The 15,607-nt window shown below is 40.2% G+C and overlaps 1 protein-coding gene across 4 annotated transcripts; it reads left to right on the top strand.

The window, feature by feature from the left end:
• Positions 1-324: 324 nt before the first annotated feature.
• On the top strand, positions 325-15,211 carry TARS1 (threonyl-tRNA synthetase 1). 4 transcript variants are annotated; one of them, XM_040090257.1, is made up of 19 exons: positions 325-370; positions 635-718; positions 1,556-1,746; positions 2,774-2,897; positions 3,975-4,096; positions 4,318-4,435; positions 5,293-5,357; positions 5,443-5,521; positions 6,077-6,223; positions 7,122-7,220; positions 7,835-8,001; positions 8,503-8,665; positions 8,754-8,891; positions 9,560-9,637; positions 11,369-11,469; positions 11,578-11,682; positions 12,343-12,415; positions 13,164-13,278; positions 13,943-15,211. In XM_040090257.1, the coding sequence occupies exons 1-19, from the start codon at positions 350-352 to the stop codon at positions 14,089-14,091; spliced, it is 2,139 nt and encodes a 712-aa protein (XP_039946191.1). In that variant the 5' UTR covers positions 325-349; the 3' UTR covers positions 14,092-15,211. The 4 variants fall into 4 exon arrangements, with proteins under 4 accessions (XP_039946191.1, XP_039946192.1, XP_039946193.1 ...); XM_040090258.1 differs by having other exon boundaries at positions 336-370; positions 638-718; XM_040090259.2 differs by lacking the exon at positions 325-370 and adding an exon at positions 431-555.
• Positions 15,212-15,607: the final 396 nt, after the last annotated feature.

Raw genomic sequence — 15,607 nt, 5'->3', positions numbered from 1 at the left:
TCGCTGATCTCGGGGATCTTTTCCAACTTAATTGACTCTGTAATTCTTCCCGCGACAGCGAGCAGAGCGCGGTTGTGCGAGCGCCGGGGCGCACTCTCCGCCCTTACGGGCACGGACAACGACACGGCCTGAGCCACGTCGCCAGCCGCCGCAGCCCATCACGGGTCGCCTTCGCTCGTACCACCGCAAGGTGGCCCTGGACAGCACCGCTGGCCTTCTCGGCTCCATTGGCACCGCTGCAGCCGGGCCGAGCCAGGCCGGCGCGACCAGCCCCGGTTGCATCAGCCGCGGGCCGAGCGGCGCCTGCGCCGGGCCGCGCCCGCCCCTTCCCGGGAGGCTGCGTGCGGCCATGGCGGGCGCTGACAGTCAGGTGGGCCCCGCGCCGCGGCTCGGCAGCGCGGGGGGCCCTGTCAGGAGGCCGGCGGGGGAAGTTGGGCCTCTTCTCGAGGATTTCCCCAGCTGCGGGAGCCGGTGGGGTGTTCACCCAAAGAAAAGGAGGGGCGAGCTGAGGACACGCAGGTTTTGCGGGACAAAGGAGTTAGGGTCTTTTCCGCGGTGTGTGGGGCAGAGGGGAGTTAAAGCACCTTAGGTGTGATGGGCTGCCGGGGCATGACTGAACGGTGCTCGCCTTCAGCAGGTGGACGCTGGGGAAGAGAAGAAAGCAGACTGCGGGAAGAAGAAGATGAAGGAAGGGGCTGGCGATGGAGGGCGGTCGGAGGTGAGCAGCCGCTCGACCGCGGGGCTGGGAGGATGCAGGATCCTCGTTGCAGCCGTGTGCGCTGCTGGCGTTGCTACAGTTTGTCCTTCTGAAGTATTTTATCAGGCGTTAGAGTTACACCTCCGACAGTGTGCCTTGTTTTTTATATTAAGTTGCATTGGTGTAATAGGAGAACAGCTCAGATTCCCATAGCTGGGCTAGGTGATGCTTTTCCCTGTACCTCTTTGCAGCGGGAAGCAGGCAACAGATCTTCGAGGTGAAGAACGCCTGCTTCAGGTGTCCTCGTCTTTTTCATCTTCCTGTTGGGCAAACACAGATCCCTCTGACTCCACGGAGGGCCAGCTGCTAGTCAGCAGCAGTCCTGAGCCAAGTGCATGGCTGTGCAACGTTGGCTGTGCCCAGGCGGATGGTCCTGACGTCATTACACGTGTTTAAACTGGAGTCAGTTCCTGTCTGGGAGGCTCAGACTAGAGTGTTCACTCAGTTTTTTGACCTAATAAGAAAAATCTTGTTTTACATTGAACTTACGCAGTCTTTTCTGCTTAACTTTTGTCCTTGTGTAGTTTATTAGATGGTGTAGTTGTTTGGTAACCTGTGAGGTTTATTGAACAGGTGTACAGTGGTACAGATTTCATTAAGCTGAAGCCCTGTGGTCTTATGGCATAATTAATACTATACAACCTGAAATAATGGTGATCACATTTAGCATGTATGTACATATAGCGCATATGTAGATACCGCGACATAGCTGCTTATGAAAAGTTTATCTGTTATGTTAGCGTTCTCGACATGATGTGCTATCAGATTAATAGTTTTCTTTGTCTTTATTATATACAGCTGAATCCCTGGCCTGCATTTATCAATGAGCGTTTAGAGATGTACAGTAAACTTAAGGCTGAACATGATGCACTCCTTGCAGAAAGAGCTGCAAATGACAGTAAACCCATTAAAGTTACATTACCTGATGGCAAGAAGGTTGATGCTGAATCCTGGAAGACTACTCCTTATCAAATTGCTTGTGGAATTAGGTATGTTTCTTTTCTGGGATTATACACAATCATTTTCAGACAGTGAGTTTAAGGTGATGGGTAATGTATAATTTCTTTGTCATTGATCTCAAGTCTTCTTAAAGCATCTTGTATACAATAAACTGAAGGTAACTAGTAGGGTTTTAGTTTTGGAGTGCAATTTTCTTTTCCCTTATAAAGATACAGTTTCTAAAATTAAATAAAAATAAAAATAATGGGTTTTGACATATTCTAATAGCGTGTTTTTCCATCCAAGTACTGTTGTTGCATTAAGAACTGATTCGCTAATAAATTACCACATAGAATGTTACCACTGCAAACCAGTTTGCATTGACCTGAGGAAGGTAACAGCTGGGTGATGTTTCAATTGATTACACAGAAATTTAACAATATGAGTATTCACTTTCAGTTGCATGGGAGATGTCTATTAAAAAGAGTGTTGCACTTCTCCAGGTTACTCATACTTTCTGTGGAGTATTTTTGAATGATACACGGTGAACACCCTGACAGTTAAAATTGCACAGATCGGGTGATTCCTGAAGGTGGAATGCCTCTTTATTTTTCTTTCTTTTTTCCTGTCCATAATGAGGTACCATGTCATTGTAACCTTCTTTGCTTCTGTTATTTGAGATCATGAAAAGGGTATTTTGCCTAGCGGAGATAAACAGTAAAGCTTCTATGTAAAAAATGGTACTTGGTAACTTTTAAGAGACTGGTTCTCTCTTATATTGCAATAGGATTGTGAAGTCAGGTTTGTTCTTGGAGGATGCTGCCTCTAAGTCAAGTATGCGTGAAGGTTAAGTATACAGCAGTTTTCTTCCCATGTCCCTAAATTATATATAGGGTGTTTCATGAATGTTCAGGACTGGCTAAACTGGTCATTTATTTAGATGTTGTTTATGATATTATATCCATTCTGAGCACTCTTAAGTCTTATTCAAACTAGAAGGCAAATTTGGAGAACTTTAGCTTGATTTCAAAATACAGTATGCTTTTTTATAATTGTACTTGTGTGTTTGTTCTGTAGTCAGGGATTAGCTGACAACACAGTTATTGCCAAAGTCAACAAGGTGGTTTGGGATCTGGACCGTCCTTTGGAGGAGGATTGTTCCTTGGAGCTGCTTAAGTTTGAAGATGAAGAGGCTCAAGCAGTGAGTATCTTTTACCAAAACATTTTTTTTGTTTCAGGTTTACATTTAACTCAGCCTCTTGCATTTACTTAAATAGTTATTGTGCTCAGAAGATGAAGAGAAGAGGTTTGTGGTTTAGGTATATCTGCATTTCCTCGTAGTTCCTTACCAGAGGGGTTGTGATACTACAGATATGTACATTCTGCTGTGTATTGTAGCCAGGTCTGCTTGCAGTTGCTGTAGTTCTTGTTAAAAACTTGTATTTTCAGCCTTCATGTTAATGTAAAGTAGGTCTTTTGAACATCTTCAGCACTGATTTTGGGAACAAAGCTGACTAGAAAAATACTTTCTATGTAGAATCATAAATGTATTGAATAGACTGCTCTTTTTCTTGGTGTATGCAAAAGTATCTACTTTTTTATTTTGGCTACTCAATCAGATAAATGTGCACAGCCAGTAAATTTGTGAATAGGTTCTTTAGAAAAAAATCTGTTGGTACAAGAAACTGTCAGTCAAACTCATCACAGAAGTCTTACATTCAAACCTAGTGTTTTCCTATTGGCTAAATGACAGCTCCCAATTTGTGATACCAATCTGTGCTAACCAAGGCAGAGTAACTCTAAGGAGATTTGGTTTTGTCAAAACCTCAGGTGTTCTACAGGATGGAGTGTGCAGGATTTCCCATGCGTAAGACTGCTGGATTAGAGCCACAGCCTTATTTTGAGAGCGCATCTCGTGGTTGTTATGCAGATCTGATTGATTAAATTTCATAGAAAAAAAGGTTTCTAAATTAGTTCCTTGGCTTCTTGACAATAATTATATAGTGTCAGCAATAGTTGAAAGTAAGAATTGTTTGCTACCAGAATGTAAGTTTTCCATTTCCACAGTTTTCCAGTGGAAATGCTGCCTTTTGGAAACATTGATGCTGAGGATGAGAGTGCTGCTGGGCAGGTCACTTCTGTTCTGCACACTGCTGTAATGTGGGATGTGCCTAAAGTATCCTTGAAAGCAAGTGTTTAAGAAAAGATTTTAAATAAAACAATTGGAAATGTGTTGCATGTATTCAGACTGATCCCTTCTCTTTTTTACTTCTGTTAGGTCTACTGGCATTCAAGTGCTCACATAATGGGTGAAGCTATGGAACGAATCTATGGTGGCTGTTTGTGCTATGGCCCACCGATAGAAAATGGATTTTATTATGACATGTTTCTTGAGGAAGGGTAGGTTTTGTATTTTTGGTTTTTTTAGGAGCTGGGGGTGGATGGCAATCACAGCAAAATTCCTGCTGTGTGCTTGTTCCTAGAACAAAATCATATGTACTGCTGCCGATGGCTTTGGTTTCTTGCGAGGCATTCCAGCCACAGGTTGGTGCATTGCACCTGGATTACAAATTGCAAATGAAAGCACAAATTACTCACTTCTCAGTATGTGTTTATTTTAGGGGTGTATCAAGTAATGACTTCTCTGCTTTGGAAGCATTATGCAAGAAGATAATGAAGGAGAAACAAGCCTTTGAAAGACTGGAAGTTAAGAAGGAAACATTGCTTGAAATGTTTAAGGTGGGCTGTTACAGAAAGTTGTTTCTAGCCTCGTGCAATTAGTCTTTTAAGTATTTGTAACTTCAGGGCATGTTTTATTAGTGGTAGAAGAAAGTATATCAAATTAACTTTTTCAGGTGATATGAAACTCCTTTGTGATATTTAACCAAAAAAAAAAAAAAAAAAAAAAGGAAGTAATTCTTAGGTTCTTGGAAATAGGTGTTCTGATTTTCTGAATCTGTGAGAACTCTCATGCTTCCCCAGGGTGATCTAACTAAATTCTCTGAAGCCACATTCTTTATTTACTTCCCAGAAATGTGAATTTGCAACATATTATGTGTGCAGTTATGTTGTGTTACCTTGTCTGTGGTGATACTGTGACTGCATATGTTGCTACTGCATTCAGAGAGCTTCATAAAACATTTTTTAGACTCTAAAAGAGTCCAAGCGACACTGAAACCTCACCCTTTCCCTCTAGTATCTAGCTCCAAATAATTTTTTGGCATGCCTGAGGTAGATGTTAATGAGTTTTCACTATTAGGACATCAGGAGAATCATAGTATCATTCAGGTTGGAAGCTACCTCTGTAGGTATCCAGTCCAGTCACATGCACAGGATATGGGGTCAGACATCGGGACACTGAGGTCAGACCAGGTTTCCTGGGCTTGTCCAGCTGGGCCTTCAAAACTTCCAAAGACACAGATTGCACAGCCTGCTTGCTGGGCTTCTTGGCTCCACTACTGTCTGTCCTCCTGTCTATCTCCTTTACAGGCCTGTTCTGATGCAACATAGCATCAGGTTTGCAAATAATTTAAACTGTTGGCCACTTCTCTTTTTTTAACAAGGAGTTAACAAGTATGTGCTACTTTTCTTCTCAGTATAATAAATTCAAGTGTCGCATCCTGAATGAGAAGGTCAATACCCCAACTACTACAGTATACAGGTAATTAATTATGTGTGGATCACAATATTACTGGATTTATGGCACTAGGATTAAATATATCAAATAAATTCTTTCCTTTTCTTAGGTGTGGTCCTCTGATAGATTTATGCAGAGGGCCTCATGTCAGACATACTGGCAAGATAAAGACCATAAAAATTCACAAGGTAAGTGCTGGAACTGCCTTAGACAAATGTTTTCACTGCAACACTTCAGATGTGTTGCTGTCTGTGGGCTTAGCCAGGAATGTACTGGGAAATGGGTACTGTGAAATGACCAAAAACTTGGTGTTACAGTTTGTGAAAGGTTGTATGCTAGAATGATACTCACATGGTGTGAAGCCCAACTAAGTGTCCAGGGCTTGCACTTCCAGCGCAAGAGTGTGAGTTTGGTTTAAGGTCTGGCTGAACTTAGAGTTTACAGGTTTTTTTCTCAGCTGATGATTATAGCTCTTTGTGAATAAATAGTTGGAATAAGATAGCTACGAAGCAGGTTGGCTTTTAAAAAAGACAAGAACCTGAAACCATTTTTACGTACTGTGTTTACCTTTGAGGACTTTTTCAATCAGTGCTCTCAATTTCACATTAAAATTCTCCTTATGATTTACGGTTGTTCCACAGTAATGATTTATTAATAATTGCATGCCTTTTCGTAGCAGGCAGAAGAAGTAAAATGCGGAGGCTTCTCCCTTTCTTCAGTGTTTCATTTCTTTTTGCATGCAGAATTCTTCTACCTATTGGGAAGGCAAAGCTGATATGGAGTCCCTCCAGAGGATCTATGGAATTTCATTCCCAGATACAAAAATGCTGAAGGAGTGGGAGAAATTCCAGGAGGAGGCTAAAAGCAGAGATCACAGAAAAATAGGACGGGTGAGACAGCTTTTCTAGTAACATGTTTCAGAAGCACTGTGGGGATGTAACCCCTTAATTGAAAGCATATTGGAGACAGCCTATATTTGCTGTCACAGCCAAGGTGTGACACAATTTTATTTTCAGTTGTTGTGAAGTCATCTGCTTTCCTTGTGACCATCAAAGTCCTGAAATGAATAATAACTTTTTAATGCTTTAAACACAGTGACGTCCTTATAGCACACATTGATCAGAACAGAATATAGACTTCAGTCTGCGACCCATATGAATAAAAAGCCACGGTCTGCAGGCAGTGCTCATTCCTACACAGTTTGCTGCAGCCTGAGCATGCAGTTCTTTCCTTCTGCATGATTTCAGAATCTGCAGTATACAGCTGTGTTTTCAGATGGCTGGTTTTTGGGTTTGTTTTCAGATGGAAACCCCTGTTAGGTAAGTGATAGTTCTGAACAGGGTTAAAATGTTTGCTGCTAGTACAGCATGATAAAATTCCCCATATGCAGACCTCAGGTGTGTGCACCTGTTTGTAACAACATTAACCAGCTGTAGTTCACACATGTATAGATAAATAAAGATCTGCTGCAGAAGCAGAACTAATCATATACTTGTCAATGTGCAGAGGGAACTGTGGGGACACAGTTCAGAGTTAGGTATAAAGTTTTGGCACATCAGTAGTGAGTGGAACAGGAAACTGAAAAAAATCTTTCCCCTGCAACTGCTGACAGACATAAAAGTACTAGTGAAAATGCATCTGGTATATTGGATATTGCTTTTTTTTCCCCATGTTTTTCTTTTTGAAACTCTTGTTAGTGATGCCCAGTCAGTAGCAGTTCATTTGTGAATGTAAAATGAAAAAGGTAGAGTGCAAATACTAAGTTTTTAAAGTAATATTTTCCTGCAGGACCAAGAATTGTTTTTCTTCCATGAGCTCAGCCCTGGTAGCTGTTTCTTCCTGCCAAAAGGAGCTTACATTTACAACACATTAATTGAATTTATACGGGTAAGTAATATCTTTTGGAAATCTTGTAGGAGAAATTGCATAATTTAAAAAAAATATGTAGCAGCACGCTACATTTACCGGCATGAAACTTTATGCCTGCTGTTAAAGCTGTGATAAAGATGCTTTGTCATAGGAATTCTTCGACATCTGATAGTAGAGCTAAACTCATACTACTACTGCTGATTTTCATTGATGCATATTGTTTCGTTATAATAAACAACAAACTTCACAATATTCAAACGTCATTTGGTCTTGTAGACCTATTTGTTTTGAAAATATATATAGAGAAAGAATCCTGAAGTCTGTCTTATTACTGTATATTTGGACTGCAGTGTAATACATCAAGGGTCATTGAGTAATTACAGACTGCTGCATTGCTTGTAGGGAGGAAATTTGTTCTTCTTGCTTACTTTCTACTAGAGAGATTGTTTGGGGGAAGGGTGGCAGAAGGGATGTATCCTGGCATGCCCAACTTGTCTTCCTTTCTCCCTTCCCTTCCTAAGTCATGGGGACTTCTGTATGGCATCAGTTTTATATTTCTACAGCTGCAGATTGAAGCTGATGCTTACCTTTGTTTTCTTTATTAATTATTTTATGTACTATGCCTCTTCTAGAGTGAGTATCGAAAACGTGGATTCCAGGAGGTTGTCACTCCAAATGTTTTCAACAGCAAACTGTGGATGACTTCAGGGCACTGGCAGCATTACAGTGACAATATGTTTTCCTTTGAAGTGGAGAAAGAAATCTTTGCTCTGAAGCCTATGAACTGTCCAGGACACTGGTAAATACATAGCAAATTCAGGTTACCAGAGATTGTGCTGTTTGAAAAAAATCCCAAATGAAACCCACTCTGCTTCCTTTGCCTGCGTAATTATAAAGATGGCTACCTTCAGTTATTCATTCTGTCAGGAATGATGTAATTCTATGTCTTGCTGTCTACATACTCTTTCCACTTGAGACACTGAGAAATGTCATGTCATTTTACCGTCCTTAGAGTGACCCCATCATTACTGGGGCATTGTCAGTTTTGTGGCAGTTCAGGCATTCAGCTTTCAATGCTCAGTTTTAGGAGCTGTTTTATCTCCTCTCTGTGAGGAAGGGAATGCTTACCAGCTGTAAAAGGAGATTGTTTTCGTGAGAAATCTAGATAAGTCTGATGGCTCTGTCCAGATTACACTGATGGCTTTATGGGCATGTGCTTCATCGCTGGCTTTTTCTCACAGACTGTTCTTTTTAGAATTTTGGTTCTCAATGAGCTTCAAATAATAAACTTTTCCTTCAGCCTTATGTTTGACCATCGCCCGAGGTCGTGGCGCGAGCTGCCATTGCGGTTGGCAGACTTTGGTGTCCTGCATCGCAACGAGCTGTCAGGAGCTCTCACAGGACTCACCCGAGTACGCCGGTTCCAGCAGGACGATGCTCACATCTTTTGTGCTATGGAGCAGGTGAGGGCTGCTGCTAAGTGAAACTGGGTATTAAAATCAGGTACACTGAGATTTCCATTTTTGAGACATGATTTCTATTACCATCAAGATTGAAGAGGAGATAAAGAGCTGTCTGGAGTTCTTGCGTACCGTGTATGATGTCTTTGGATTTTCATTTAAACTGAATCTCTCCACTCGTCCTGAAAAGTACCTGGGAGATATTGAAGTGTGGAATCAAGCTGAAAAGGTAAAACAGTAGTTTTATTCTTTTCAATGATGTAAGGCTGCATCTTCTGGAAGAACTTACTGCCTCCTGGGAGGTGCAGTGAAGCTGGGCTGGGCATGAGCAATATAACTTTAATAACTGTCTTCAGTTCAGTCTGGCTGCTGTAAATAATTTGCTCTCAATATAGAGGCAGTCTCCGTGTAAGCATCAAATGAATTCTTTGTCCTTGTCTTTTTTTGATAATTAAAAAGGAAGGAGGGAATCAATTCTGGCAACCCTTGTAATAACACTTGAAGCCATCTCCCAAAAGTCAGGCTGAAAGGAGTGGGGTTGGCCACTGCAGGTGCAGTGCTGGGGAGAAGATAGGGCAGGAATAGACGTTTGGTGTACCAGGGCAGATATCATCTCAACATTAATTATGAACTTCGAATTTAATATAAAAAGTTCTTGTTTTAGCTAATGCTTGATTTAGCCTCTTCCAAAATGAGCGCATTAATTTTGTGTGTTTAAATTTGAAGAAATTTAAATTTTTTTTAGCATTTTCTTCCAATACTTCCCTTTTTCAGAAAATAAATGTGTTTCAGCAGTAACCAAGAAGCAGTGAGAATTTGTTAGGATCACCTATTTGTAGGTGCAGGCTGACCTGAAACTAATGTGTAAACACTGAGCATGGTGTCCTTTATCTCCAGCAACTTGAAAACAGCCTCAATGCCTTTGGTGAGAAGTGGGAGTTAAACCCCGGTGATGGAGCTTTCTATGGACCTAAGGTTAGTGTGTTGCTAACCCCTAGCAGGATTTGGCTTTTAATTCCGTTTGGATAAGGCAAAAGGCTGGGATGAGGAAGAAGGGATTATTTTTTTGTTACCCATTTTAAAGTGCTGTCTGATTGCAATTCTCTGTTTGTCCAGATACATAAACTCTAACATACTTAGAGAAATAATCTTCTGTGAGTCTGGTTTTCACATAATTTTAACTGTTTTAACACTCATTTAATTAATTTTACATGAAGAAACTATTCATCTGCTGCTTAAACGTGTGGCTGGTTTAGTGGGTGACGTAAACACAAGGTGGCACTGTAAGACCTGTTTTAGCAGAGCAACTTCTGCGTTGGAAATAATCTTTTCAGCAGTAAGTGAATCCTAAGTCAGGAGAAAATCAAAAGTAAACTTACTGGTTAAACAAATTTTTGTTCCTTTAACTGCCCAGTTTTGAAGTTGCGTTGAGTTAGTGGTGGGTTTTGGTAGTTTAAAAATCCCCATCTTGATTTACATTGATCATGTAAACTTGTTTGGTTTCTTAAGAACAGTCTCCTCAGTTGGGACAAATTAAAAGCTTTTTAGAAATTTCATTGTTATCTTTGCATGCAAGGACAGAGCATTATGAAGTGGCTTTAAATCTTGCCTTAATATGCCTACATTACATTTACTTTTCTGTTCTTACCTAGTAAGCTGGTTCTGATTTCTTTATTTATGTGCCACTTGAATCAGTTTTGGTTTGTGTCTTGTAGGTAAAATGTGTTATAGCAGCTAATATTTAGTAATTTCCGTATTTGATTGAAGGAAGACAACTATTCAGAAACCTTTGTTAGAATTAATTCATCTAATACTTGCTGTTCATGTAGTCTGGATTTGGAATTAAATTAGATTGTAAATAATTTATTTTGATTAGAAGCTCTTTGGTGACTGGCTGAATTCCAATAAACTGCATTCTGGATGCAAAATTGAAAGACATTTAGATCTTGTGTTGTTAAAACACTGATCTGTTTGTTTATTACATGAATTAAAATAAGGCATACTGCCTCAATATATAGCCTGATTATATACTGGTAAAATGATGAGTAATTGAGCAATGTAATAAATAAGTATGGTCAGGACACTTAAGTCTATTATTTTCTGTAAACCTTCTCTGTCTAAGTTGTATCATAAGTGTACTCAGGATTTAAGTGTTAAATACAAAAGAAAGAACAGGCTGGACTCCTAGGTCAGAGCAAGTGTTTCTCATTGATAGGAGTTCCTGCTGGTAAGTGAACTCTTTAACAGATTCTTGTCGTGTGTTCATGCTCTGAATTTGTAACACAAGCTACAAAGTCTTCAAATACTGCATAATAAAGAAGTGTGAATTTGCCACTTCTGGCAAAGGCTGAAGAAATCTCATTTGTGGGGAAATCTGTTTAGTTCTGTATTTACAGTCTGCTGTATTCATTTAGTGAAAAGGCCCATGAAAGTTCCATACTGAAACTCATTAATATAGTCTGAGACATTAAATGTAAGTTCCTTCCTGAATATTATTTTTCTAGTTACCCTGTTTTAGCTCTAACATTTTATGCATCAGAACCTGAAAATCACTTCAAGCCTAATGAAGGCTGAAGTAAAACTATGCTATTTAAAACTGCATAGAATTCTCTGCACTGAGTGAAACTCCATCTCAAAACAATGAATTTGCTTTCAGAGGGGAATGCTTGTCTCTTAACTGTAAAAGTTTATCTTTCTGTTCTTCAGATCGACATTCAGATTAAGGATGCCATTGGCCGCTACCACCAATGTGCTACAATTCAGCTTGACTTCCAGTTGCCAATCAGATTTAATCTCACCTTTGTCAGGTGAGCACAAAGGCTGGTGGTTTTAACTCCTGTGTAATCTAATTTCAGTGACACTTACAGGCATAAGGTTGAATCAAGGAAAAAACTTACATAAGCATTTCTTTACAGCCATGATGGCAATGACAAGACGAGACCAGTTATCATTCACCGGGCTATCTTGGGATCTGTGGAGAGAATGATTGCCATTCTAACTGAGAACTATGGAGGCAAATGGTAACGTTGGAAAGTTATTCCAGTTCAAACTCTCCATGTAGGAGAGAAATTAGCCCCAAGTACTGCAGAGTCAAGGGGGTCTGTTTGTTCAACTTGATTGCCAGGGCAAAATACCTAGGAATGCCACAAGGCAATTTCTTCTGAACCATTTTCCTTAGATATGGAATGATTCAAGGTATGGTAGATTCTATATGATACTGCCAGTGCAGCATACAGCTAGTCTGCCCATGGCATATGCATCCCAACTGCTTTTGCAGCAGGACCATCTTGTAAAGAGTCATTTATGTAGGTGATCAGCTTTACCTGTGCTGATATCCAGTGGGAGTGACCCCTCTGATTATGACAAGACTCAAAAGCAAAGGTTTTTCTGTGCTTAGTTAGGAATGAGCTCAGTCAATTAGGCTTTGTTATCTCTCAAAAAACACAACAGCAGTCTTCCAGTCAGCAAGTGTTCGTGCCCACATTGCAATCCTTTTAGACACTCATTTCTTTGGGGGAAATAATTGTAATGAATATAGGGCTCTCTTCACCTCTGAAACTAATCTGTGCAGCTAGCTTTAAGAGTGTCTTGTGTAGATTTGATTCCTCTCCATAAATAGTATTTTTTGTACTGAAAAAACATTGAAAGTTATATAAACTTGTTTTGTTTGTTTATTGAAGGCCACTCTGGCTGTCCCCACAGCAAGTCATGGTGGTACCAGTAGGACCAGCATGTGATGAATATGCTCGAAAGGTGATGTATATGGTTTCAGGGCTTTGTTTTCAGTATATCGTATTGATCTGAAATACTTAGTTATTAATGATTGATAGTATTTATTTCAGAGACATATTCCAAGTCTCTGCACATTACATTGAGTCATTTTTTGTATTACAACAACAATCAGCTGCTGAAGTTGTAGATCACTTAAAGGTAGCCTGAGTTATATTTTGGATATGTGAATAACATATGTTGATCTTTGTGAGAATTTTATTTTTGGAAAACTTAGTTTTTCTTTTGCTCAAATCTGCCTTAACCCTTCAGGTTCTAGTCCCCCATGGCCATGTACCTCTTCCAGAGCAGTAAGAAAGGTTAAAATGAGTCTTTGCATATTTAGCATCCAGCATACTTTTTCCTGTAGTTCTTTCAAGCACATTATATATAAATAAAATAGTCCGCAAGAATTTTTTTTTAAAAATCTCTTCTAATCAGTTAGCTCCACCATCCTGTTGCCTTTTGCAATATCAAACTCAAATCACTATTCAGCCCAAACATAAGATGTTCACATCACTGCTTACATATTTATTTATTGTGTATATAGTTGCATGATAGCTGACATATTTTTATTTCTGGAACTGGGCTCATCTCCAAAGCCTGAATCCATAGCAGTGCCTTTGTTTTAGGGTTCAGATAATCTGAAATGGTTTAAATCTACTAGTGATGATTAGTTCGTGGTCATGAATATCCAGTAGTGACAGTTTAATTTATTTTTTTTTTCCCTTAGGTCAGGCAGCACTTTCATGATGCTGGATTTATGGCAGATGTTGATGTTGATCCTGGGTGCACACTGAACAAGAAGATCAGAAACGCTCAACTTGCACAGTATAACTTTATTCTGGGTAATGTATTAGTTACCTTGTACTGGCTGACCCTTTTGTCACAGGGTTTGATCATTCTGTGAGCAAGGCAGAGAGTTTTAATCAGTGTTTTAGGTCATTTTGTTCCTAAGAGCTTCCACTGTAGAGAACCTCTCCTGCTGACATCATAGGCATTCCTGGCTTGTACAGCTGTCCCTGAAGTGAGATCACTGTGACCCAAGGCATTTCTGATACTTTTTGCTGTCTTCAGCGTAGGGATAGATACTGCTGGTCAGCAGTGTAGGGATAGATAAGAACTCTCTTGTTCTTCATCAGTCAGATTTTAAGTGATTTTCCATCCTCCCAATAATTTACGCTCTTGCTTCTACTTCAGCAAAAGAAATATGTTTTCATTGCATGCATTGCATTTCATTGCAGTTGTGGTACACTTCTGAGCTAGGCATGCATGCATAAGAGAAGCCTCTTTCAGAGAGAATAATCCAGGAAAAATTAGAAACTCATCCTGTAGTACATGTTTTGAGGCAGCATGTTAGTCTTGTGTGAATTGGGGATCTAGCATTGGCCTTAAAACCATCAGGAGTCCATTAAGAGCAGAAGGAACTTTTGACAGAGGAACTCTACCCTCCAAGTAAGTGACAGAATTGTGAAAAAACAGTTAATTCTTTTGCCTCTTGATTGTTTCTAGTTGTTGGTGAAAAGGAGAAGGCAAGTGGAACAGTGAACATCCGCACCCGAGACAACAAGGTGCATGGGGAAAGAACCATTGCAGACACTGTGGAGAGGCTACTGCAGCTGAAATGCTCTCGTTCCAGACAAGCTGAAGAAGAATTTTAACACCATCTGCTTTACCCGGCACATAAAGAATTTGTAGTTTTCCTGAATTAGTTAACCAGAGTTCTTGTTCTGAGCCAGACTTGAAGTATATTTCACATTTGGACCTCTTGCTCATTTTAATGGGGATCTTTCTTGAGTCAAAAATGCCTCTTTTTTGTATAAAAAAATCAAGCTTTTCAAAAACATTGAAGTAAAGTTTCCTAGCTTCTATCCAATGACAGATGAAGCAAGATGAAATGACTTTCTGTGACTGTGAGAGAAGATTGAAACATTAATCAGGGATATCTCTGGCATTCTAACTGCCCCGTTAAGAATAATTTTGGTAACAAATATTTTTCATGCCTGTTTAACAATAGATAGACCTCAGGCTTAAGAACCAGTATAGTAACCATGTGCTGCACCAGCAGCTTCTGGAGTGTCTCCATGAGCAAAGAAAATGATTCTTTGCCATCCCCTCTCATGATCTCTTGCCAATTGTGAATATATTGACTCTCCAGAGCTCCCAGTCACACAAACAGGTACGTGAACAGAAGCCTCCTTCCACAGGGGTCATTACCTCTGGCAGTGTCTCAGCTCCCAAACGGAGGCATTCCTGACTCCACAGTGGGGCCCTCTGCCACTGAGCACAGGGCTGCTAACCAAAACCTACCGTCCCCCTTTCCAAAGGCAGTCTCTGAAATGTGCTTGCTCTGCAGGTAAGGTCCTCAGAGCTGTAGAAAGGGGATAATACTGTCTGGGAAAAGCAGGGCACAGAAGGGCCAAAGAAGCAGCTGAGGAAACCAGTAGTATTAGGAACGAAGGGTGTTTCTGTTCATGTCTCTGAGCTGTCATTTACAGTAAGGGCATCTGTCACACAGAAACAAGAATGTACTGAACAAAAAAAGATAGTGATTATTTCTTAAAGACAAATGCTACCTTTTACTTTAATAGGTACATTCCCATCCATGGAACACTTCCTTCCCAAGCCTCTAGTCCGGGCATCACACAATTAGCAGCCCTTCCTATCTTACTGCTGAGGGATATCAGCTATTGATTCTGAGTTTGGTTTGGGGTTTTTCTCTACATCTGGCTAAGAGAGGCAAATTTCTGTCACTGATAAAAAATAAAATCACAGTCCGAAGTTTTTTTGCATTTTTTTTTTATTTTGTTATTCTTAACTAACTTGAACAGCTTCTAAAGGTGGTTGATAACAGTTCATTTAAAAAGAAAAAAAGCCATTGCTACAGCCTAAGCAAAGATCAGATGAGTCTGGGGACAGGTTCAAAATCTCAGCTTTTGAAAACCTCCATATCTTGCCATTTCCATTATTGTCTGGGCAGAAACATTTCATCCTGCCTTTTCTCACTTATTTTACTCAGGGGTGATGGTCACCTTTTATTAGCATTTGAACCTTTAGTGAATTCACTCAGCAGACTGTAACCCCAGCAATTTTCAGCAAAATCTATTTCAACCTCCTTTCATGGAGATTAAAGGTTCCATCTAACTGCTGTGGGGGGAAGAGGGGGAAATTGATTTT

The sequence above is a fragment of the Hirundo rustica genome, chromosome Z (genome assembly GCF_015227805.2).
Source record: "Hirundo rustica isolate bHirRus1 chromosome Z, bHirRus1.pri.v3, whole genome shotgun sequence".
NCBI classification, from domain to species: domain Eukaryota; kingdom Metazoa; phylum Chordata; class Aves; order Passeriformes; family Hirundinidae; genus Hirundo; species Hirundo rustica.
This window is presented reverse-complemented; position numbering and strand designations above follow the sequence as displayed.